Genomic DNA, 23,767 nt, shown 5'->3' with positions numbered 1-23,767 from the left:
TATGGCTGGCGTCACATTTATTTGTTTACAGTGTGGCTGTGCACTGATTGGCCTTCCCTTTCACTCACTTCCTCTGGCTCCCTCATGCTGAGGAGTTCACGGGTGGCTGGGGAGAGATGGATTGAGGTCATAAGCTAAACGTGCGATGGCACACACGCCATTAGGGTTTGGCGAGTGGGCATGGAGAAAATGGGTTCCACGTGGTAAATCCAAAGTGCGTTGCGTTGGCATTTATCTGGAACAACATACAATAAATGCACCGCAGGTTGATTTCGTTGTGTTGTGCTATCTAAATGCATCTGGTCAGCGGTCTGAGAGCGGGTAATCGGCAGATGGGAACCTTTGTTTTGAAATGGATTTTATTGAAGTGCACGCCGAGGACGTCGGTGCCAGGGGTCGGGGGAGGTTTGGAACGGCCTCGGCTGCTGCCACGTCTTCAGAGGAAATGCCGGAGTGATGAATGCACTCCTTTATTTCCTGGCCCTGTCCCTGCTTTGTCCGTCCATCACGCCCTGAAAAGCAGTTTCTACCCCCCCCCCCCCCCGTCACATGATTGCAACACATTGTTTTCTATTAGCAGCCCCGGGGCAAAGGGTCGCTCTTACCCCCCCCCGGTCCCTGAAGACAAGCCGTGACCCTCGCGAAAACGCACAGCTACCTGGAGGGAGGCCACCGGGTTAACATGCCTGAGGTTCAGCGAACCAGCCCTGAGTCCTGCTCCAGGATCCTTAGCTTAAACATTACCTCTGTGTTATCCCTCATTGTAGGCAATAATCATGTTACACTTATATATACGATGTCATCATGCACATTACACATTTTGTGTACGTTATTTGTGTACTTTGCATATTTATCTCTCCACTTTTTGTTTTTTTCTCAGTTATTTTTCACCAGTTTGGTCGCCAGGAAAGTTGTTACCATGCTACTCACACCAAGCCCAAGGTTTAAGATACACTAATGAGTAGTTTAAGATACATTAATGATTACTCACCAGCAGTGATGTCGCACTGAAGGCCAAACTGCACAGGACCTGCATATTTCTTATATGACAATTATATTTTTGAAGGATAGGCATATTTCTTCCTGATGAAGACTGGTTGCCTGTGGGTGCCAAACTCAAGCAGCCTTGGCTGACCTAAACCTAGCCTACCCCTTGTGAGGATAAGGTCAAATTGCACTCTGCCACAGTTGGCGAGTAGCCCACCAACACATTCTAGGTCACAAACATAATTCACGGCCAGATGCATAACATCGCTGTTTATTGCTTATGTTGTACTCAGATATTCAGACTGGCAGCTGACCGTGTCTACATAAATGGGAGAGGCTAGGAATCATCTATAAGTGGTGCTTCTTGACTGAACTTTTCATTTTTGACATTGGAGTCTCTAACGAGTGAAAATGCACACAACGAATCGCGGTGAAGGAGAACTGAAGCAGCACGCGCGTTCCATCTGGAGAGCTGCGCGTAGACCGGCGTACGCGAGCGCGGTCCTCGAGCGAAAAACAAAACAACAAACGCTCCGTTCTATAAATGGTGTATCAGCCTGGGAGCCGGCTTCAGGAACCAGCAGCAGCGGATTGTTGTTTTCATTTCTCGAGATGTGCGCTTTCTCCAGTGCTTGGTTTGCCCCGCCTTTAGAGTGACCCGCGCTGTTTTAATTGAAACCACTTGTTTTTCCTTTTTTCCGTTAGCCCACTGAGATCGCAGACGGGCGGCAGGAAGTGAGCCAAAAACTGACAGCCGTAGTCTACAGTGCTCCCGGCTGTTCTTAAAACTGTTCTGCCTGACGACAACATCTCCCCCACTCCCACCCCCACCCCACCCCTTTTTTCTGACAGGACCATTCTTTTGTTTAAAATGAGATTCAGCAGTTCCACTCCCATTGTCAGGAAAATAAAGAGGCAGAAGCTGGCAATGTCTGTACCTAGAGAGCTTAAAGGGTTGGAAGAAGAATGGGTGCAAAATGTTCCCAATGTAGAGAATTATATTGACTCAGACCTACTGCTGGCTAATTATCCCAGTGACAAAGTAATGTCGGGCTCACAGTCTTTGACCTAAATCCTCTAAGGTCATAAACATGCCTACCTTATGTAATAGATAGGCCCAGGGCAGCTGCACTAACAAGCTTACCTTTCCTTACGTAATACATGAGCATGTGACTGATAAAGAGCCATTATCAGCTGAATACAAACATCAGTTGGTTTCTCCAATAAATCATTTTGACTTCACATTGAGCATATTTACAGAGCCTAAACACCATGGGCTGAATTTTACACTGATGCATTCTTTGGCCGCACATTACAGCCGTGGAAGCGCGGAATCAATATGAATATCTGAGAACAAACATATCACATAAACAAATGTAGCCCATGTGAATGTGTGTAATTAATATGTCTATACCTGTGGGGTGTACACATTTCTCTGTCTACTGATACTTCACATGAGTACCGGATTATATAGCACTTATAATGAATGATGACATGTGTTTTGAGAGCTGCTTCTTATATTTAAGTTCCTCCTAAGACCTGGCAATTTGTTCTTGTCCCTTGTAGGGGACATGAGTCCCTGGTCGTAATCTCAAAAGCCATTTGCAGTATTCTGCTATGCTGAAACCAGTAGTTCTGTGTAGAGGAAATAAATAATATGCAACATGCTTTTGTCTTCTAAGACACTTGCAAAATGTCAAAAATAAATAAATAATTAAAGCAAATGTTTCCTCCTAGGTCTCAGGAGGTTATGAAGCTGTAATTTCACTGTTAAAATAGTTTAATCAATTATTTTATATGCCATACCACAAAACTGGAATTGGCTAAATAAAGACCACTATTATGGTATCAATTGAAATTATTAATATTGAAATTAAAATTTTATGAGCCCATGATTACATTAATCCTTTGGTTTAATACTCTGTTGTAATTAATAGTAAACCATTAATAAAAGCCAAAAAAGAATCACTAATATTTAATTAAGGCTTAATTTAAATTTATAGATTAATTTAAATGAGATTACATTATGCCTTTTGGTTTAAATGTCATTAATGATATTTTAATTAAAACTTCATACAAGTATAATTTCTCATAAAAATTACACATTATCAATATGTTCATTGGTCATTTCATACCAAAGTGACATTCAGTGTTCTTTAGGTTTCAGAATTACATGTTGATGTGCATAAAGGGCTTAGCCCAATGAAAGTATTAGATAAGCATTTAATGGTGATTAATCATACACCATGTTTTCCTCTCGTTATTAACAGGGTAGGTGCTGTGCCCCTGCTGAATTCACAAGCACCTCCGTAAACATCCGGGAAAAATTAAACAAAACCTCAGGTTCGGACCCAGAGCCTGACTTTAGCTGCCGCCTCGCAAACCATGCAATTGTGTGGGGTCCACAGACACTTGGGGGCTCCCTGCTGGCTTAAAGTGGCAGCCTATATATTAACCTTGAATACTGGTAAATACGTACACTTCATTTCCAGAAGTATGTGGACACCTGCACATCACACCCATATGTACTTGTTGAACATCTCATTCCAAAACCATGGGCATTAATATGGCGCTGGACCCCTTTTTGCTAGTCCACCAGTCTTCTGAGAAGGCTTTCCAGTAGATTTTGGAACATGGCTGCAGGGATTCGTTTCCATTCAACCACAAGTGCATTAGTGAGGTCGGGCACTGATGTTGGGTGTAACACCTGGCTCGCAATCAGCATGCCATTTCATCCCAAAGGTTTTTGGTGTTGGATTAGGTTGAGGTCAAGGCTCTGTGCTAGCCAGTCAAGTTCTTCCCCACCAAACTCAGCAAACCATTTGTTTATGGACCGTCCTTTGTGCACAGGGGCATTCACATGCTGAAACAGGAAAGGGCCTTCCCCAAACTGTTCCCACGAAGTTGAAAGCGTCAAATTCTTTGGAATGTTATTGTATGCCGTAAAATTAAGATTTCGCTTCACTGGAACTAAGGAGCCCAGCCCAAACCATGAAAAACAGCCCTGGACTGTTAGAGTCATTCCTCCTCCACCAAACTTCACAGCTGGCACTATTCAGGCCAGTACAGTTGGCACTGTGCATTCCACCAAACCCAGATTTGTCTGTCAGACTCCCAGATAGTGATGGGTGACTCATCACTCCAGAAAAAAATCAGTTTCCACTGCTCCAGAGTCCAATGGCAGCGTGCTATACACCAATGCAGCAGATGCTAGGCATTACGCATGGTGATCTTAGGCTTGTGTACAGCTGCTCGGCCATGGAAACCCATTGCATAAAGCTCATGACAAACAGCTATTGAGCTGACATTGCTTGCAGAGGTAGTTTGGAACTGAGTGGTACATGCAACCGAGGACAGATGATCTTTACGCACTACACGTTTCAGTACTCGGCAGTCCCATTCTGTGAGCTTGTGTGGCCCACCGCTTTGCGGCTGAGCTGCTCTTGATCCTATACGTTTCCACTTCACAATAACAGCACTTACATGTGAATGGGGCAGATCTAGCAGGGCAGAAAGTTGATGAACTGACTTCCTATTACAGTGCTACATTGAAAGTAACTGACCTCCTCAGTACGACCCATTCTACTGCCAATGTTTGTCAATGGAAATAGCATGGGCTGTATGTTTGATTTTATGCATCTGTTAGCAATGGTGTGGCTGAAATAGCCGAAACCACTAATTAGAAGGGGTTTCCCCATACTTTTGGAAATGCAGTGTAGGTTTCATTTCCAAGGGCGAAAAAATTGAGAACTCCAAGTATCCAAACTACCAATTCCATATGTAGACTATCATATACTCTCGATTCAACAAATATTTCGGGTTCATGGTTTCTCACTTTAAAAAAATTAGCAATAGTTTCCAAACGTGCAGAATATGTGTTACAAACACTATTAATTAAATGATCGGTGATACTTTCTTGAGCAGCAGACCTCTTTTCAGATATGCAAAGATTAATGGGAAATATGTCTGATAGGCCCATGTGTATGCTGTTGTCCAGTGTGTCTATTTTTATAATATGATGATGCAGAATGATGCAACAGGCAGCATTGTCTGGTGTAATCTGAATGTCAGCTAGTTAGCCAGCTAGTGAGGACAACAGCAGAGAGGAGTCTTAGGTACAGCGAAGGGAATCAAAATGAAAAGTGGGAAACAGAAAAGTGGATCTCGGAAGAGAAAACAGACAGGCAGAAAAGGTAGCCAAGTTGTCAAAGTTTTTTTAAGGTTTTTTTTTTGTTAGTTCTTCTTGTTACTGCGTGTCTGTTTAAATTTATTTTGGCAGGGGCCATCAAACATCTGATAGCAACATCTAGTAAGGACTAGAATCTTGATTGCAGAGCATTCCTGAATCTGTCGGCTATACATTGTTGCACTCTGTTTTTCCTTGGATCTGGTAATAGGCCCCGTTAAAATGTGTTGTAATACTGTTGGCTACATTATTGTTGACAGCTTACCATCCAAAACTGCCAAAAAAATCATGGAAAACACTAAAAGGAAATTGCGGAAATGGCAAAAAAAATAAAACTCAAGTAAAAAGTCAAGGGTAAGCAATTTTTTAAGACACATTAGAAATAGTCTAGGTTAAGTTAGGCCTACGGTACGGTTTTTGACTCACGCAGAGCAAAAATAGGTGCTCTGGAACAGCAGATTTTGCTGATATATTTCTATGTTCTATTGCACATATTGTTTCTTCATAAATAATAAAGTGATGATAAATACATATTTTAAGTTTTTTTATTCCACATATTTTCCTTTTCGCCTAATTAGAAATGCCCATTCACAGATCCATCCCATTTCATGAACATCCTCCCTCAGTTCTGGAAAGTTCAGACCAGCATCCATATCCTACCAGCCGCCACTCCTGTTCACTCTGTAACCAACGAGGTCCACAGTCTAAGCTCTGAAGCCACTGTGACTGAATACTGCGCTCCTAGCACAGTCTGCGCAGGCAGTCTGTAACACCTGACTGAGATGTGCTCAGTGGATGAAAACAGAAGCGCAAAGCATGCAGCTGTATTTCAAAAGGCCATAAATCCAAACATCAACAACCCCACTGATGCCAATTTTCATCAGTATTGCTATAGATGATGTGTAATGTTTAACCAGAGTTAAATTGCCCACCAATAATAAAAAAAAGAAGAAAAAAAAGTTAATATTTATATATTGCGTAATTGAAATGGGGATTGGGGAGAGCATTTAACTGCGTCGTACTCATCTTGTCAGTTTCTGTGCCCATGGCATGTGAAATAGCATGATGCCATCTATTGGTCATTCACAGGAACAAGTCGCGCTGCATCTCGTTGCTAACAATTATTTAGACGCTTTAGAACTGGCAGCAACTGGCAGCCTGTGGGACAAAATTCTTTAATTAAAAATGAAAAACACTGACCTATGATGCAGGTAGTCAGAATTGCAATTTCCAAAAAACTTACCCCACCTGAACAATTTAACTTTACTCAACCATTTCAAGGTCTGTCCATCCAACAACAGTGTATCCAAACGCATGGTGGTAGCACTTGGTGCTGCAATTAGCCCATTAGTGACTTTAGTGCACAGGAGTAGAGGAACAAAACAACAACAGTCCAGTAATTCATTTCAAGAACTTTTCATTTTAATTTCACTTATCTTACAACAAGATTGAGGGCTTTGTTGAAGCCTAGGTCATTTATTTTTTTATTTTTTATAAAATGACAACTGGCATTGTAAGCCTATATTTAGCTTGTCTGAATAAAATAAATAAAATGTAACCTCATCTCAACTGAAATGGCTTACAACAACACATTTCTACCCTAAAATCATTTTACTAAGTATCAATGGAAACTGGCCAAAAAGTATAGGCTCAACATAAATCAGAAGGAAAGCAAAAAGAAATTAAATGAAGTTGCATCTTGCAGTGAACCCTTTGTGTGTATGCTGGTGTTGTCTTCTTGTTATTTTACTCTTGTACACAGCTATGCCTACATCCTGGAGAGTATTCTTCAGTCATCCATTACAGTGATCGCCTTCCTTGGCCAACCAAGTTGTTTGCAATGTCTGTGTCCATCCGTGGGTACTTGCTCCCTAACAATGTATCACAGAGTTTATTTTGACATGCCCAATGTTTTGGCTATGTCTCTGTTCAGATTTTTCAGCCTCATGATGGCCTGCTTTATTGGCATTGACACTTCAATTTGGTCCTCATGTTGAGAGACAACAGCAACAGACTCCAAGTGCAAATAGTGAAAATTCCTGCTCAAACTAGCCTAAGCTGGTCAAGCTGGTTTAAAGGCAGTCTATGCATGATTTGTTTTACCTTGAAAACATAAAATAACCATGCTAAGACAATGCACCGGCAATTTCTATCTTTATGCACTTTCACAGAATTCATGAGCCTTTACCTGCATTTGTTACTCTGGGGTTCCAGAAAGGGCCAGCGTGGGTGCACACACCTGATTCTACTAATCAATCACTAGAGTCATTGCTAAGCACCTTGATTAGTAGAATCAGGGTCAGGTGTGTGCACCCACACTCGCCCTTTCTGGATAAGACTGGGGACCCCAGCTCTAAAACACGAAAAGCACCTAATTAAGAAAAATTAACAGCTTGTTAAAATTCTGGGATTGCTATTGCGGTTGGGATGAAAACCAGCATACACAGGGGTCCCCCAGGACCGAGTTTGAGAACCACTGCTCTAGCTATCCAGCTAACTACGTAAGGTAGCTAGATGGCTAGTTGGGTACTGGATGAGTGGATGGGGTTTAAGATGGAGGAGAAGGCTTCCTTGGTTGTAAACACAGGACCACAGCAAGGCTACACAATTCAGCATTATATGCCTTTAAACTGTGTTTCTGGCACTTCTAGCTGGTTTTAGCTGGTCAACCTGCTTAACCAGCTAGTCAATTTAGCTACCCACATACTCTACCAGCTTAGCCAGCTTTGATCAGCTTTGCCCAGTCACAGACCAACTATGACGAGCTTTGACCAGCCACAGACCAGCTATGGCAAGCTTTGACCAGTCACAGACCAGCTAAAACCAGCAACAGATGAGCTAAAACCAGTTTAGAATCCCAGCTAACGTTAGCTGGAATTTATATCAGGGACACTATGCTAGCTAGTTACCGATTGCTAAATCAGGCCAATTTCCCACTAATTTCAGTTATTTAATGAGCTAGACCATTTTCAAAACCCAGTTCAGTTTGAGTGGCTTCATCCCAGCACTCATTTCCATGTCATTGGGCAGTTGAAAGGTTGCCTTTGAGAGACACCATGTCTGGTTTATTCAAAGCCTTGTCATCCTAATCCCATACAATGGCCGGTTTCCAGGGAGATCGGTGAGGAGTTTTGTACAACAGCCCTACACGCCAGCTCGCTTCCTTTCTCGTCCAATGATATTGCTGCTGAGAGCCTGGTACAGTTCTTTCCTACCCAACTGACGCTTGACTCAATGTGACTTTCCACAGACATGAGGGTGATTGAATTGAGATTCAATTTTGGAATCAGTTGTTTGTGACAAATATAAAGAATTCCTTTTTTTCTTTTTTCGAATTGACACCTACCCTAAACCACACACATTAAAAATACCAAGGAAAAGCTAAGGTTTCATACAGAAATCTGCTACAGTAACAGTTACCCCAGTTTTACTGAACTTCAGGGAATGTGCAGCTGGAGAGAGGCAGACTGGAGATCAATACCTCAGAAACACTGAATAGTTAAAGCACTTTATCACAGGAGAACAGCCTCTGGCTCTCCGCTGCATCTTTATAAACCTGCAGCAGCCATTTTGAGCACTCAGGAGACGAGACGGGCTGCTAGGGGTGTAATGAAGACGTTTTTCCCCGGGTCTTCGGGTTTCTCTTCACCTCTCCCTCTATCTGCAGTTTTTTTTCTCTCTCATTCTCTCTCTCTCTTTCTCTCCTTCTCTCTCTCCCTATCTTTCCCTCGCTGCCTCTTTCTCTCTCTGCCTCTGGGGAAGACATGGATACCGGTGGGTCCTGCCAGCTGGAGCAGTACGTCGTTTCGACTGCAGGTGCGCTATCCGCAGAATGCGTATGTGTGTGTGAGTGAGCGTTTGTGTGTGTGTGTGTGTGTGTGTGTACGGGTCGATCGGCCAGACAGGAACCGCGGCTGTCCTGCTTCTGCTGCCGCCAGTGCACAGTGTTTGAGAGAGAGAGGGAGAGAGGGAGAGAGGGAGGGGGAAGAGAAGGAGAGAGAGACAGACAGAGAGTGAGAAAGAGAGAGCTGGATAGTAGGCCTCACCAAATAAAGCCATGGAGGCTTGAGTTTGGACTGCCCCCCTGCGCACTATAAATACGCTCGCCGCCTGGAGATTCGGGTTTGGTGGCTGGAGCTCAGGACCGGCGACCGTTTGGACTGAGGAGCGTTTAAACCAGAGAACTGCAGTGTCCTTCAAGCGTGTCACCATGCCAAGGGTGGACGTTGACCTCAAGCTGGACTTCAAAGATGTCCTTTTCAGACCCAAGAGGAGCAGTCTGAAGAGCAGGTCAGAGGTAGGATGGCCTCACATTCTGGCAGAAACACACACATACACACACACACACATATATATGTATGCTTGAATATGTGTGTGTGTGTGTGTGTGTGTGCGCATATGTATCTTCCCTAATGTTTATTAATTATTTAATTCATAATGCTGAAGCGTACAGAAATGCATTAGGGGTCCTGAGTACTGCAATGGTATTAATAACTGCAGTAGAGATAACCACTGAGCGCGTGTGGATTCCAGTCCTGTCTTCGCACAGACACACTTCCTCTTCACACATGACTGTGTACGCGGGTCAGTGGCCCCAGGAGTGAGGTTCAAAGAGCAGCCCGGCATCTGAACCCACATCTGTGTAATTATCAGACATTTCTAAACCTCGGAGATTCTCTTTAATCCCTGTTCCCACGTAGGGCACCCAGTAGGTATACGCTGCTGTGCTGTGGAGTTTCACAAAACAAGCCAGAGGCTCAAGGTGAAGCAACATGACACTGGCACGCAAGGGCTATGTTTAAAAATAGCAGCTGTCTAACTCGCTGTGTGCGGATTCCATAGGCTTCTCTTTCTCTCTCTCTCTCTCTCTCGCTCGGTGTCATGTACATGTGCTGCACAGCCACACGTAGCTCAGAAGTAAGCATCCTCCTGTCATCTGTATTTTGATTCAGAGCCTGGAGCGAAGCTCTAGTAATATAATACCCCTGGAGACCAAGATGTTGTTCAGATGCTGCATCCTACATTAAAAGCTCCATTTACAATTTCTCTTCACAATGACATAAAACATAAAAGCACTGTGAAGCGCTGTTATGTCAGTCACGTGGGTTTTTAATGGAAAAGTTTGTATAGGGGGGCTCCCGAGTGGCTCAGCCGGCAAAGGTGCTGGCTATGTTCACAGACCCAAACATGACTATAACCAAGGGTCCACAATAACAATGGTCAGAGGGTGGAGTCAATTTTTCTCTAACCGGGAAAGGCTCAGTTTAAGCCAGCAGGAGTTCCTCTGGTAATCGCTTCAAAGGTTCTGCCCAGCAGCACGCAAGGTGCCCACAGGCTAGCTGTTGTCCACCTTAATTCCAGACTGTGCTAGCTCTCTCCCGCATACCACCTTGTGGATTGGAGCATCACATAAGTGAACGTACCTCAGCCCCTAGTGCTCCTCTCACCAGAGTGAAGCCTGAGGTCCAAATGAAAAATTCAAATCTGGGATGAAAAATTGATAAATGGTGAAACTGAGTCAATGTCTGGATGTTTTTTGTATTTGTTCAGTTCTGATAGAATTAACATAACTGAAAGTAGATTTTCTGCATGTCCAGCTTCAAGTATTCATTTTCCCAAGAGCAACCAATCGATATGTTTCACGTTCAAATTAAGCCAAGCACTTAGCATGTCTGAACAATGCACACCGCCGTAAATATTGATTAGAGATCAATTCTGACCTCTGTGCGTTCCAGAGAGAACACTTGCCGTTGGCTGATTGATGCTTGTATCAATCGACTTATTTCTCGTGGCATTACAGTAAACAAGAGGTTAAATACACGGCTCTCTTTTTCCATCCATTTTGCAGGGTGATGCCTTCACGTGACTCGAACTTGTCAGGCGAGACACTTTAAAATGGATCCCGCGCACTTGTCACGAGCGAACCGTGGGAATGATACATAGCCCAATCGCTCCTGAGTGAAATTGCATGTGAAGCTCGGCCGACCTCCCCGCCCCTTCGCTCTAAAGGCTATCGATCGCCATTAGCGCGAACCCAAAGAGCGACCGGGGCCGGCGATAACATTTAGAGCCTCGCCACGCCGCTCGAGACGGATTAACTCACTCCCGCCTCTCCCCATTGGCCGTCTGACCCCCGCTGCGACTGGGGCACTCTGGGATAGCGCGACCTCTCATCTCCTCGTGCCCGCCTGTATAAATATCTTATCGCTCTCTCACCTCTGTGCTTCGCGGCGCGACCTGCGCAGGGGCATGCATTAGTGAAACGCGCATAAATCCGAGCCGCTGTCAGAGCCAGAGAAGGAGAGAGGGGGGGGGGGGGGCTGTGTGGGGGAGCCACTGCAGTAAATGGTGACTGGATTTGGCCTCACACACACTGGAGGCTGTATTTGATTGAATCCTAGACTGTGTGGGCACCAACACAGATGGAAACCATTGAAATTAAATATTTCATAAATTAGAGAGTGCTCCAAGTCATAAAAATACAAAGATTGACAAGTGGGATTGTTATTTTTGAGGTGGTAGCATAGGCTACAATCAGATGGCTGGCTAGCTAGTTAGCTTACTAAGTCTATTTAGTGTGACTTGAATGCCTATTTGAGCTACCTTTACATGGATGTAGATGCATAGATTCTGCAAGTCTCTGGAACTCTACTGGAGGGATGGAACACCATTCTTCCGAAAGATATTACCTCATTTGATGGTTTGATGATGGTGGTGGAGAGCGCTGTCTAAAACATCAGTCCAGATTCTCCCATAGGTGTTCAATTGGGTTGAGATCTGTTGACTGCTAAGGCCATAGCATATGATTCATATAATTTTCATGCTCATCAAACCATTCAGTGAACCCTCATGCCCTGTGGATGGGGGCATTGCCATCCTGGAAGAGACCACACCCATCAGGATAGAAATGTTTCATCATAGGATAAAGCTGATCCCTCAGAATGACTTTGTATTGATTTGCACTGACCCTTCCCTCTAAGGGGGCAAGTGGACCCAAACCAGGAAAATTCCCCCCACAGCATAACAGAGCCACTGGACCCCTCACTGTAGGAGTCTAGCATTCAGACCTGTACCATCCTCTTGGTGTACGCCACACATGCACTCGCCACCTGTCGAGAATATGGTGAAGGATGACTCACCTGACCATATAACTTTTTCCCACATCTCTGTTGACCAGTGCCTATGGTTTTTGCACCACTGAACTCTCAAATGTGCATTCATCTCTGTAATGAGGGGTTTGTGCACCGCAACCCTACTATAATATCGCAGATTATGTAGTTGTCAACAGACTATACTTGCTGACAGTCTGATCACGTCCTGCATTGACATTCTCAGTCACCTGAGGACAAGTTTCTCTTCTGTTTTTTCTTACATATGCACACTATATATCCACTATTTATGACCCTATTTACTGATGTCTTTCCCATAGCTCTAAATGCGGATGTCACTTTAGACACTGTTCCTATTGAAACACTAGCCAGTTGAGCAGTTTTTGTGACTGAAGCTCCTGCCATTCGTGATAATGATCCCTCTTTCAAAGTCACTTCGATCTTTTCCTCTTGCCATCTTGATCCAAAATTAAGGTCAACTGGGCCTGCTCAGTATTTTTATGATTTTAGTCCCAGGAACTACTTTACCAGGAACTAAAAGGTTCCTTCAGCCCATGGTTGTCTGCGTTTCCACCGGGGTCTAAAGTACCGCGAAGATTAGGCAAATTAGCCCACTGACGTATGAAAAAGCGACGTTGTCGTCGGTCCATCTGTCATATGATTTCTTCTGTAACCCCATACTACCACCGAAGTAGCCTACATTATTTTCTAATAACCGGGACAGCCCGGAGGGGTTTATTCCACTTATATACAACGGGTTACCAACAATGACTATATATGGTTACTTTTGTATTTATTGATTTTTATCGATTTAATCACCTGGAATTGAAATATTCTTCTGCAGCCGTTTGGGCATATTTTACCGTTGTCAAGCAAAACTGTCGTTGGTAGTTGAACTTGGACCGTTGTTATGCAACAAATAGGATATAACAGGCCAATAGTCAGATTGTAACTGTTTTATATATCCTCTCAAACACATTCATTATGTTTTTATGCGAACATTCGCTTTCATGTCTTGACATCCGAAGCGACAGAATGCATTCACATTTCCAATATAACTGGCAACAACAGCAGAAAACATGCACATGTTGTAAACAATTTGTTGTTTGATTACTTTCTCATCGTCAATTCTGTATAGGCTAATCGCAAAATGACAAGAATAGAACGAAAACTCGGTCTTGCGTGAAAATTTAAATTAGTAGTGGTACAGCCACCGTTTGCTTTCCTTCGAAGTTACTGCTAGCCGAGCAGCGAAGTGTGCCCTCCAGATGCGAACCATGCACCATAAATTAGTCCATAGTCTTCCTGGTCTTTTTGTGGAATTTAAGAATGGCAGAGTAAAATTACGGCAGTCTGAAAAAGCTAAAGGTACGATTACTAGAATTAACCTGTTATTTTACCCTGACAAAAAGTGCGGAAGGTGATTTCCAGTTTGCTTTTACTGTATCACCAATGTGAATTACGCAGAACTACCGCATACCTCACATAACTGTATCAAAAGTTTTGAGTCAATTACAACGGGCTAACAAAGAAAATCCGGAAGAAAATATTCAGCAACCGAATTAATCCGTTTGAATGTTTTGGTACGTAATATGCTGTCCCAGCACGAATGCTTAGCATTTTATAAAACGAATACTAAAGCAAGAAAAGAACAGAAGAGCACACGTTATAATTCCAAGACGTTGGCAGGCTATAACCAAAAGTAGGCTACTGCGCCGCATAACATACAAGTTTGATTTGAAGTTATTATGTAAATAAATCGGTTTGCGCCTGCATATTTTTAAACATGGCGCCTGAAAATAAACACAAAAAAATGTTGCGAGTACTCGACCAATCAGAAATGTTCAGCGTTGCTAGCTCCACCCAAAAGGTTCCTGTACTTTCGGAAAGTACTACCCCCCGAGTAGGAACTTTTGGGGGGTAAAATAAAGCCCCTGGAACTAAATTTAGACCCTAGTTCCTGCGGTGGAAACGCACTGAGTTCCTCAAAAGGTTCCTAGTTCCTGCGGTGGAAACGTGGCTAAAGTTATATGAAAATGAGGGTTGAATGGTTTTCACAGTCATTGATTTGCATTTATGTATTCAACTGAACACATTTGCTTCAAATTGAGGATTAAAACCAGACCCTGGATACCAAGAAGAGTCAACTGCCCTTTCAAAACAGGAATGAGTTGTGTCTATAAATGAAAGCCTCAGCCTTTTAAAACTGTTTTTGAAACAAGAACCAAATGAGAGATATTTTAAATTGACCATGTTGCAGGTTTTCTTCCCTTTAAACTCATTTTGAAACAGGAACCAAATGAGAGATAGTTTCAATTTATCATATTTCACAGTTTCTTCCATTGAGATTCTTTTTGAAACAGGAACCAAATGAAAGATAGTTTAAATTTAACATATTTCAGGGTTTCTTACGTTGAAACTCCTTTTGAAACAGGAACCAAATGACGGATATTTTTCTTTACCATATTTCAGGTTTTTCTTCCCCGAAATGTGCTTATTCGACAAGATTAAAAGTTGGGTAATTAGCCCTCATTAATACCTTTATAGTGAGATCCTATGAGCATACAGCATACACCTGCACTGCCTCCCCTAATAGCTGCAGAAACACAGCTATGGCTGCTTACATCAGCACCTCCATCATCGTTTCCCAAAGCTATGCAAAAAAAATATTACAAATTATATTTAAACAATATGTAAATGGAAAAGGAGTAATTGTTCAGATACGGCACCTTACATTAAAAGCTCCATTTACTATTTCTGTTCACAATGGCATAAAACATAAAAGCACTGTGAAGAGCTGTTATGTCAGTCTCATGGGTTTTTAATGGAAAAGCTTGTATGGTGAGGGTCCCGAGTGGCTCTGCTGGTGAAGGCCTTACTTTGTGGCACTATGCGCTTGTGCTAAGTATCGCATTGCAATGCAAGTGGATAGAGTCAGTAACCTACAATTGGGTCAGTGACAGCGTTTAATATGTCATGAAAAATGTTGCCCTGCCTCAACATTGATGACATCACCATTATAATGAACTTTAAGTTGGCCTTTGTATCAAAGACCCCTAATTTATCCCTGTTATTGTCTAGAGTTATACCCTATTACATACTGGGTACTGGCATTAAACTTACTAGGATGCAATGCCCGCTCAGACTGCTATCTGTAAATATGTCAGCATTTTTTGAAGCGGAAAGTATGTTAACCTTTCTAACTCACTGGAATATTGGAGCCTTTTGGAACTTACAGTTGGCTTCGGGTTTTCTGGAACAAAGAAAATCAATGCATTTCTGAAAATGAGCCCTGGGGAAAGCACTTAAGTTGGATGACAAAAACCGCACGCCAAGTCAACGGCCCTGCCCTGGCAGATTTATACGCGCCTGGCACGTCCAGCTGAGAGCTTTCTCTCTGAAATCATTTTCTCACGCAGCTAAACCGGGTGCCTCATCCCCAGCTTCGCTGCAGCAGGCTGCACCTGAAAATATTTCACGGGAGAAATATTATTATTCCACATAATTCCTTCTACGCTCTGTGTGCGCTGTCTGCCCTGGCTGTCAGTTCGCTTATCGACATGCGCATATCAGCGGGGTTTATGAGTCAGTGGAGGGGAAATGCGACGACGGCTGTCATCGCCATGGCGCTTTTGTCTTCCAGGGTTCGATTGCCGCTCGCCCGCTCTGTGATTCAGTGACGTGCAATCTGAAGCAGCTACACTCGTGAAATTGAGTTACAGGAGTACCGCATTTGGCTGGAGCTGTTTTTCATTACCTGGGGTCTGCGGGCTCTGAACTTGGGGAGAGATGTGGCAGAGTCCGCTGAGCAGTCTTTTATCTTGTGTATTACTGAACTTTGATCTCATCAGCCCTCCCTGGCCTGGAGACCAGTTAAGATGAGCTCTCTGCTTGGTGGGGCTGTCGCAAGGCCCCACTGTCATCAGTCCAGTGTAGCCAGCTCAGAAGTTTCTAGGGGAGGAGTCTCTTCACAGGACCCAATGGTGACTGAATCCCATGCTACAGTGAATTTTAACTGTATGTGCCCTGACTTTTTTTGGCTGGACCACAACAGCGGGGCCAGCCCTACAAACACGAATGTCTGTGACTGACCGAGTGAGTGACTGAGTGAGTGCTGAAGTTGCACCATTGGTCGGCCGAGTTATGAAGTCACACCATTGGTCGGCCGGATCACGTGTGTTAGGTTCAGCCATATACTAGGTTTTGACCTGGTCTTGTTGGCCTTGTTCCCGCAGGTGGACCTACAGCGAACCTTCACATTCCGCAATTCCAAGCAGACCTACAATGGCATCCCTATCATTGCTGCCAACATGGACACCACGGGCACCTTTGAGATGGCCAAGGTGCTGAGCAAAGTGAGTAAATACTTCTGTCTTTGTCCACTGCACAGTACATGACTGGAGAGGGGAATACTGTACTGACGCAGCCCAGAGCAGACTACCACAAGGAAATACAGACCGACGCAGCCCAGAGCAGACTGCCACACAGAAAACTCCTCAACAATACTCAGGGCAGGCTGCGGCACAAAATGCTGACCGGGCACACCTGCAGAACAGGCTACTGCACAAATTACCAACAGAAACTACCTGCAGAGCAGAGCAGTGAAGAAGACACACGAGTGCACAAAAATGGCCACAGAGAACAGTCAGAATGATGGTAAGAGAACCAAAAATGCAGTGTCGGGCACATCGTCTAGAGCAATTAACACAGCCGGACTAAGACCCTGAGATTAACACAGCCGGACTAAGACCCTGAGATTAACACAGCCGGACTAAGACCCTGAGATTAACACAGCCGGACTAAGATCAAACGCTGAGCACTGTGGTGACTCCTGTCCCTCTGCGCTTGTCTCCCGCTCAGCACACGCTCTTCACCGCCATTCAGAAACACTACTCTGTGGAGGAGTGGAAGACGTTTGCAGCCAACTACCCAGAATGCTTAGAGGTGAGGCGTAAGTGTGTATTACAGTTCATCTGCTGGCAAGTGACAAAGAGGATCCTGGTGTTCATTATTGAATGATTGGCACACTATGCTATATGTTACACTATGCTATGGACCTGATTGGATTGTTGCGTTGCTCCTAGCACATAGCCGCTAGCTCTGGCAGTGGCCAGGCTGACCTGGAGAGGCTGTGCGCTATACTGGAAGCGGTGCCACTCATTAAGTACATCTGCCTGGACGTGGCAAACGGCTACTCGGAGCACTTCGTGGAGTTCGTCAAAGTAGTCCGGAGCAAGTTCCCCAACCACACGATTATGGTGAGGACACAAAGGCATTCAGAACGTTTTTGTTCTTGTCATGCAGTATATTCTCTAGTGTATGCTTTAAAATGTCACCTTTTCCCCTGACAGCCCATATTTATACATTGTATAATACTGGGTGTTTAAACAAAGCTTATTTCCTCCTTTAACAAAGCAATAAGATAGTAAACATAGAATTTGCCATATAATGAGTCCACATTGGATCCTGGTTTGTAAAAGAGGGGTTGGCAGATGGGCAGAATGAAGGGGTTACAGTAGCATTTATTGGCCACTGAAAGGGGGGGGTGAGGTTTGATTCTCTTATGACATCACTGGGCTTGACTCGGCCACAGATGCGGCCACTTTGGCCATCAGTTCTGCCCATCACTCATTCAGTATGGATCGTTTTACAGATAGACAAAATCATTTTCCAGTGGAGAAGATTTATTTGCTGTGTGTAAGTATCCGGTCTGCCTGAATGGTGTTGCTGGACACACAGGCTCAGACAACCGTGGTTCCCTGATAGATGTTTCCCCTCGGTTTGCTTCCTGTTCCCATGACGCTCTCTCCTGGGCTCCTGACAGGCTGGCAATGTGGTGACGGGCGAGATGGTGGAGGAGCTAATCCTCTCCGGGGCTGACATCATCAAAGTGGGCATCGGGCCAGGTCTGTACCTTTCTCTGTGAACGCCCCTTATATCCTGACCCCCAGATGAGTGCAATTATCAGATATTACTAATACTGATTAGGCTACTTACTGAGTCAGTACGCTAGCTCATTATAGGCATTTAAAGGCTTTAACTGTGGCCTTGTTAGACTGCAGTGGGATCACTCGAGCGATTCCGCAGGTAAGAATCGATGAGCTCGTTTGGCTTTACGCTCCTCGCGGGACCAATCAGCAGCCGCGTAATTAGGCCGCGCCGCTCGCCGGCATGGCTCTGTGGCGCCGTTGTAACGAGGCGCCCTGGGACGTGCAGGTTCGGTGTGCACCACACGCATCAAGACCGGAGTGGGCTACCCCCAGCTGAGCGCCGTGATCGAGTGCGCTGACTCCGCCCACGGGCTCAAAGGACACATCATCTCGGTAAGCGGCCCTCCCTCCAATCACAACCCCCCCCCCCCCCTTCCAAAAGCTAGAGCTGGAAAAAGGCTCGAACAAGGAGCAGCAGGCCATATTTTACTGGACAGGGGCACCAATATGGACCTAAGTGGCACTGATGTACCGTTTTGTTAATGCAGTCAAGTATCAAGCATCAAGCATCATTTTTCTGAGACAACTGAAGCGACAGTGTAGATTGTCCGTACCATTACAGTACCACAAGAGGGCAGCATCTACCTTCTAAGTCATGATCTGTTTATATTTACATGAAGGGGAACTATCACACTGTTCATCATACTGTTTACTGTTCATAAACAGATGTGCCTTTTAATTCTATTAGTGTAACAGTGCAGAAATAATCCGAAAGATCGTTTTTTGTCAAAATGACATTTGAGCTGATTTTAGTTGAGCTGATATGTTATGTATTCATACCTCAGTTTTGCATTGTATTTTGCATTTACATGTAAATGCAAACATGTAAAAGTATCTTTCTATAAGAAGTTCCAGCAAACATATTAATTGCACCAACCAGAAATATGCATGATCAGATTCCCCCTCTTTCACCAAAAGGAAAATTTTTGTTTGAGCGTAAGGTGGTAAATTTTGCATGTGTGCCTGATTTACACCAAACTGGCATTTTAACATCTAGGACCAAAATTTCCAGATCAAATACATAGAACTTGTGTGTTAAATCCTTCCTGAAAGAGTTTTCCTCAGGACCGACAGTCATTCATTCTGTTCTCCTTTTCCAGGATGGAGGCTGCAGTTGTCCTGGCGACGTGGCTAAAGCATTCGGTGAGTTTTATCCCCCCGCCCCCCCTCACCCACTCCCGTACAGCGCTCCAAAGAGACAGCACGGTTCAGCGTGTAACGATCACAGAGTCAATGCAATCATGAACCCTTTTTATTTGGACTGCAGGGTTTTTGGAATGTTTTCAGTGTTCTAGAACTCCATTGATTTCATTTAGCAGTAGTGATTGTTACATCAGCATTAGAATGTTCACTGAAGAACATTCTAATCGCATATTTATGATCTTACACCTCAAAGCGTTAGATAAATAGTTGGAATTGGTAATGGTGGCTTATGAAAATATCAATGAAGGGTTTAGTGAAGATTTTTCCGAAATGACTCTGCCTGAACATAAGCCTTTAATCAGGTTGTCCCAGGGAACTAAATAATCACACAGCTTCAAATGCAGACCACCCTGCCTATGGCCCTCAGCATATATTCTAGCAGGCTTAAAGGACCGGGCTTTGAACGTCCCCTTGACCGCATATGACCGGAGAAATAAACGCATTCACTTGAAGTTTACCCGTTTGATGATAATTTGAACCAAGCGTCCGGCCTCTTGGGTGGTTGCCATGGTTCTAGGTCACAGCGCCATCTGTCCTGGCAGCGAGTGGGCCGGGAGCAAGCTGGCAGTGCCACAGGTTTGGGCGGGGAACAGTATGGGAAGAAAGCTTCATTAATTTGGGAGGCTTATTTTTTTGCTCCGAAACTACAGCAAATTACTACCATCTCTTCGGTAATTGTCTAATAATTTGTTGTGACAGAAATGCTGCAGTGGTGCCAAAGAAATAAAGGGGAGTTTAACATCAGGGATAACAACAAAAAAAATCTGTTATTTAAACCATAAAGCATAAGATCACAAGTGATTACAATGTTCTTAACTGAACATTCTAATGCTGATGTCACAATCACAACTGATAATTGACAGCAATGGAGTTCTAGAACACTGACTTGGAATTTTGAAAAAAAAACATTCCAAAAAACCTACTCTTCAAAGGGTTAACTTTATTCTCAATTTGCCCTTGTTTAATTGCTCCTCAAATGAGAACTGAGCAGATACAAATGAGGAGGAAGATTTGGAATGACGTGACCCTGTTTCCGCGGCCGTCCGCAGGGGCCGGGGCCGACTTTGTGATGATGGGGGGAATGCTGGCGGGGCACGACCAGTGCGCCGGCGAGCTCATCGAGAAGAACGGCAGGAAGGTGAAGCTGTTCTACGGGATGAGCTCCGACACCGCCATGAAGAAATACGTGGGAGGCGTGGCCGAGTACAGGTGAGGAACAGGCTCCCCAGGCCGGTTTCAAAACGCTTCCCCTTAGCCCGAGCAACATAACATGTCTGTCTGAAATGTAAAGAAAAGCATGTCATAGCACAGCCAAAATAGAAAACCAGTGCCCTGAAAAATTCCCTTTTTTTGTAAGAACGCACCAGACTATGAGTTGGCTTCTTACTAAAAAGTAAGTCACTAATAACGGCTCTACTCAGGAACAGGCAGATCATGAAATTTAACTTATAAATGCTTTTTGTCTGCATTAGGCTATTTGGCTTTTCACCTCCATTGTGCAAAAATAAGTTTCAATTCAGCCGTGTTGGCTGGAAAAGCCTAGTCTGACGACACTGGTGAGAAGCTTGACTTACTCATGGGGTGGGACAAGAAATCAGTTTGAAATTCAGTCTGTCCTGTTACTACACAGGCTAGTTTGATGCAACAAATATACTCATTTTTCCTCTTAACTGAAGTCAATTAGCCCCTCTTGAGTAACTCTGCCATGTAGCTCCCCCTAGTGGCCACTCAGTCCAGTTGTTCATCTGTCTCACTACTCTCCTTTGGATTCCTTAATGGATAAAAAATGCTCAAGCCACAGCCAAATTTACTAATTTGGATTAATTTGTCCTTCGAGAAAGTTATTTAAACTGTAATGGACTGTCTTACAGTATACTGTGAATTTATTTTATATATAAACTTTTTCCCCTCTCAGAATTCTTGTAGATGTCCTTTAGGGGCAGTAAGGTTTCCAAACTGTAGTCATTCAAACAAGGTATTCATTCAACAATTTATAAACAAATGCATTCAGACATGTATATGCACCATTGTATAGTTCCATTACTTTTTCACATGGGTGACAACTTTTGTTCATTAAATAAATTAAATAATAATTTCTTAAATGTGTTTTGTGTTTACTCAGTTTCCCTTTGTCTAATATTAATTTTTGTCTGAACATCTGAAACCATTCAGTATGTCAAATATGCAATAATAGAGGAAATCAGAAAGGAGGAAATGCTTTTTTCCCTGGCACTGTATCCTTAGCTCAATTTCCTCAACACAGACAAATATCAGCGGTTAAATGAATTTGCATTGTAATGCCCTGTGTCCTGGATCTATGCTAATGATGTTGAGACTGCACTGAGCAGCACTTTCCCTTACTGTGCTGGTTAAGGACTCAGTGGATAGGCTAGAATAACGCATGCTTGATGGTGTTGTGAGAAGCAATTCTTTTGATCGGTTCTACTATTGCAGTCCCGACCAATAAGGAATCTTTTAGATCTATCTTTCAGTTCAATTCATGTACGTTTTTTGCATGGAGCGATAATGTTACAGGGCTTTTTTTTGGAGTCAGGCTCTCATCCATTCTCCTCCTGCTCCGCCAGGGCCTCTGAGGGAAGGACGGTGGAGGTGCCCTACAGGGGCGACGTGGAAGATACCATCCGGGACATCCTGGGGGGGCTGCGCTCCACCTGCACCTACGTGGGCGCGGCCAAACTGAAAGAGCTGAGCCGCAGGACCACTTTCATTAGAGTCACACAGCAGTCGAGCCAAATGTTCACCTAACACACACACACACACACACACACAGACGGACTCACACGCAAATACATGCATGCATGCACGCACACACACACACAGACTCACACGCACACATGCATGCATGCACACGCACGCACACACACACACACACATAGACTCACACGCACACATGCATGCATGCACACACACACACACACACAGACGGACTCACACGCAATACATGCATGCATGCACGCACGCACACACACACACAGACTCACACGCACACATGCATGCATGCACACACACACACACACACACACAGACGGACTCACACGCAAATACATGCATGCATGCACGCACGCACACACACACAGACTCACACGCACACATGCATGCATGCACACACACATACACACATGCATGCACACACACACACGCACACACACATGCACGTACACGCACATGCATGTACGCACATACACACACACACACACCATCATTTCCCAATATGTCACAAGGGGAACATCTCTCATGCTGTGTGTGAAACATTAGACTGTTCATATTTCATATCTTCCTCCCAGGTGGATCTCCTGTACATTCTCTGTAGAACAGGGCAGGATTCTCTCTACAGGGGCCTGAATACTTCACCCCTATACCTTAGTTATCAGTTCATGTAAAGTAATAGCACTGGATTCTGAACTGGAATTTCTTTCAGGACACTTGGCAGCTTACACGTCACTACAGGACATATTTTATTAGGGAACTACATCGAGTTGCTCACTGCTACGAGACTTGGGCCATTTATGACATAACGCTGCATCACGCTCACTGAAAGCATGATTCAGCCCTTTAACAGACAGACGTTATCTGAGCATGTGCAATGGCATGGGGGCACTCCTTACATATAAAACTGTAATGCCACAGGACTTGTCTTGTCTCTCGAGACACAGTAAGTTCTCAATGTAGGGAAAAGTATGGGGGAAAGCCACGTGCTGGGAACTCCGGTGGGAGTGGCTCCCGGAAGCTTACCTTCAGGAATGGGCAACGACCCTGCTGAGAATTCTGTTTGTAATGATGGACTTCATTAGACAGAAAGCAAGCAGGAAGCGTTAATGAAGCTGGGTTTGTTTCTGTGACAGATGTGTGGCTTTCTCCCGCAACAGGGGTGCTGGGCAATGCTGGTGAGACATAACACCGTGGAATGCAGTAATGGATGTACAGTAGGCCTTTGAAATGCTACATTAAAGGAACAACTATTCAGTTACAGTCAAATCATTATGTTATCTGAGTTTTTGAATCTTGAGGAGCCAAAGAAAACTGTGTACTACTGGATTTGAGAATTATAAATTAAATAATTAAAATGTTACATTAAAACATTGTAGGCTATCATGTGAGATTACTTCCTCCGAAGGTATTAAGATACATTTCACAACCTGTCCTTTCGAGTGTCCAAAATGATTGGCGGCAAAATTATAACATACTAAGAACCAATGAACAACAAATAACAAATATTTCACCCCAGCCTTTCAGTCATACATTTCAATCGTAATGAGGGTGGAGAACATTGC

General features: G+C 44.0%; 1 protein-coding gene across 1 annotated transcript; it reads left to right on the top strand.

Moving 5' to 3' along the window:
• The first annotated feature begins 9,167 nt into the window (after window positions 1-9,167).
• Window positions 9,168-23,471, top strand: gmpr (guanosine monophosphate reductase). Its single transcript, XM_064348183.1, has 9 exons — window positions 9,168-9,470; window positions 16,518-16,637; window positions 17,143-17,226; window positions 17,367-17,540; window positions 18,107-18,188; window positions 18,499-18,605; window positions 19,373-19,415; window positions 20,525-20,684; window positions 22,061-23,471. The coding sequence occupies exons 1-9, from the start codon at window positions 9,384-9,386 to the stop codon at window positions 22,239-22,241; spliced, it is 1,038 nt and encodes a 345-aa protein (XP_064204253.1). The 5' UTR covers window positions 9,168-9,383; the 3' UTR covers window positions 22,242-23,471.
• Window positions 23,472-23,767: the final 296 nt, after the last annotated feature.

Source organism: Anguilla rostrata, chromosome 8 (assembly GCF_018555375.3).
Source record: "Anguilla rostrata isolate EN2019 chromosome 8, ASM1855537v3, whole genome shotgun sequence".
NCBI classification, from domain to species: Eukaryota; Metazoa; Chordata; class Actinopteri; order Anguilliformes; family Anguillidae; genus Anguilla; species Anguilla rostrata.
Note: the sequence above shows the minus strand (reverse complement) of the source record. Positions and strands in the feature narration are given on the sequence as shown.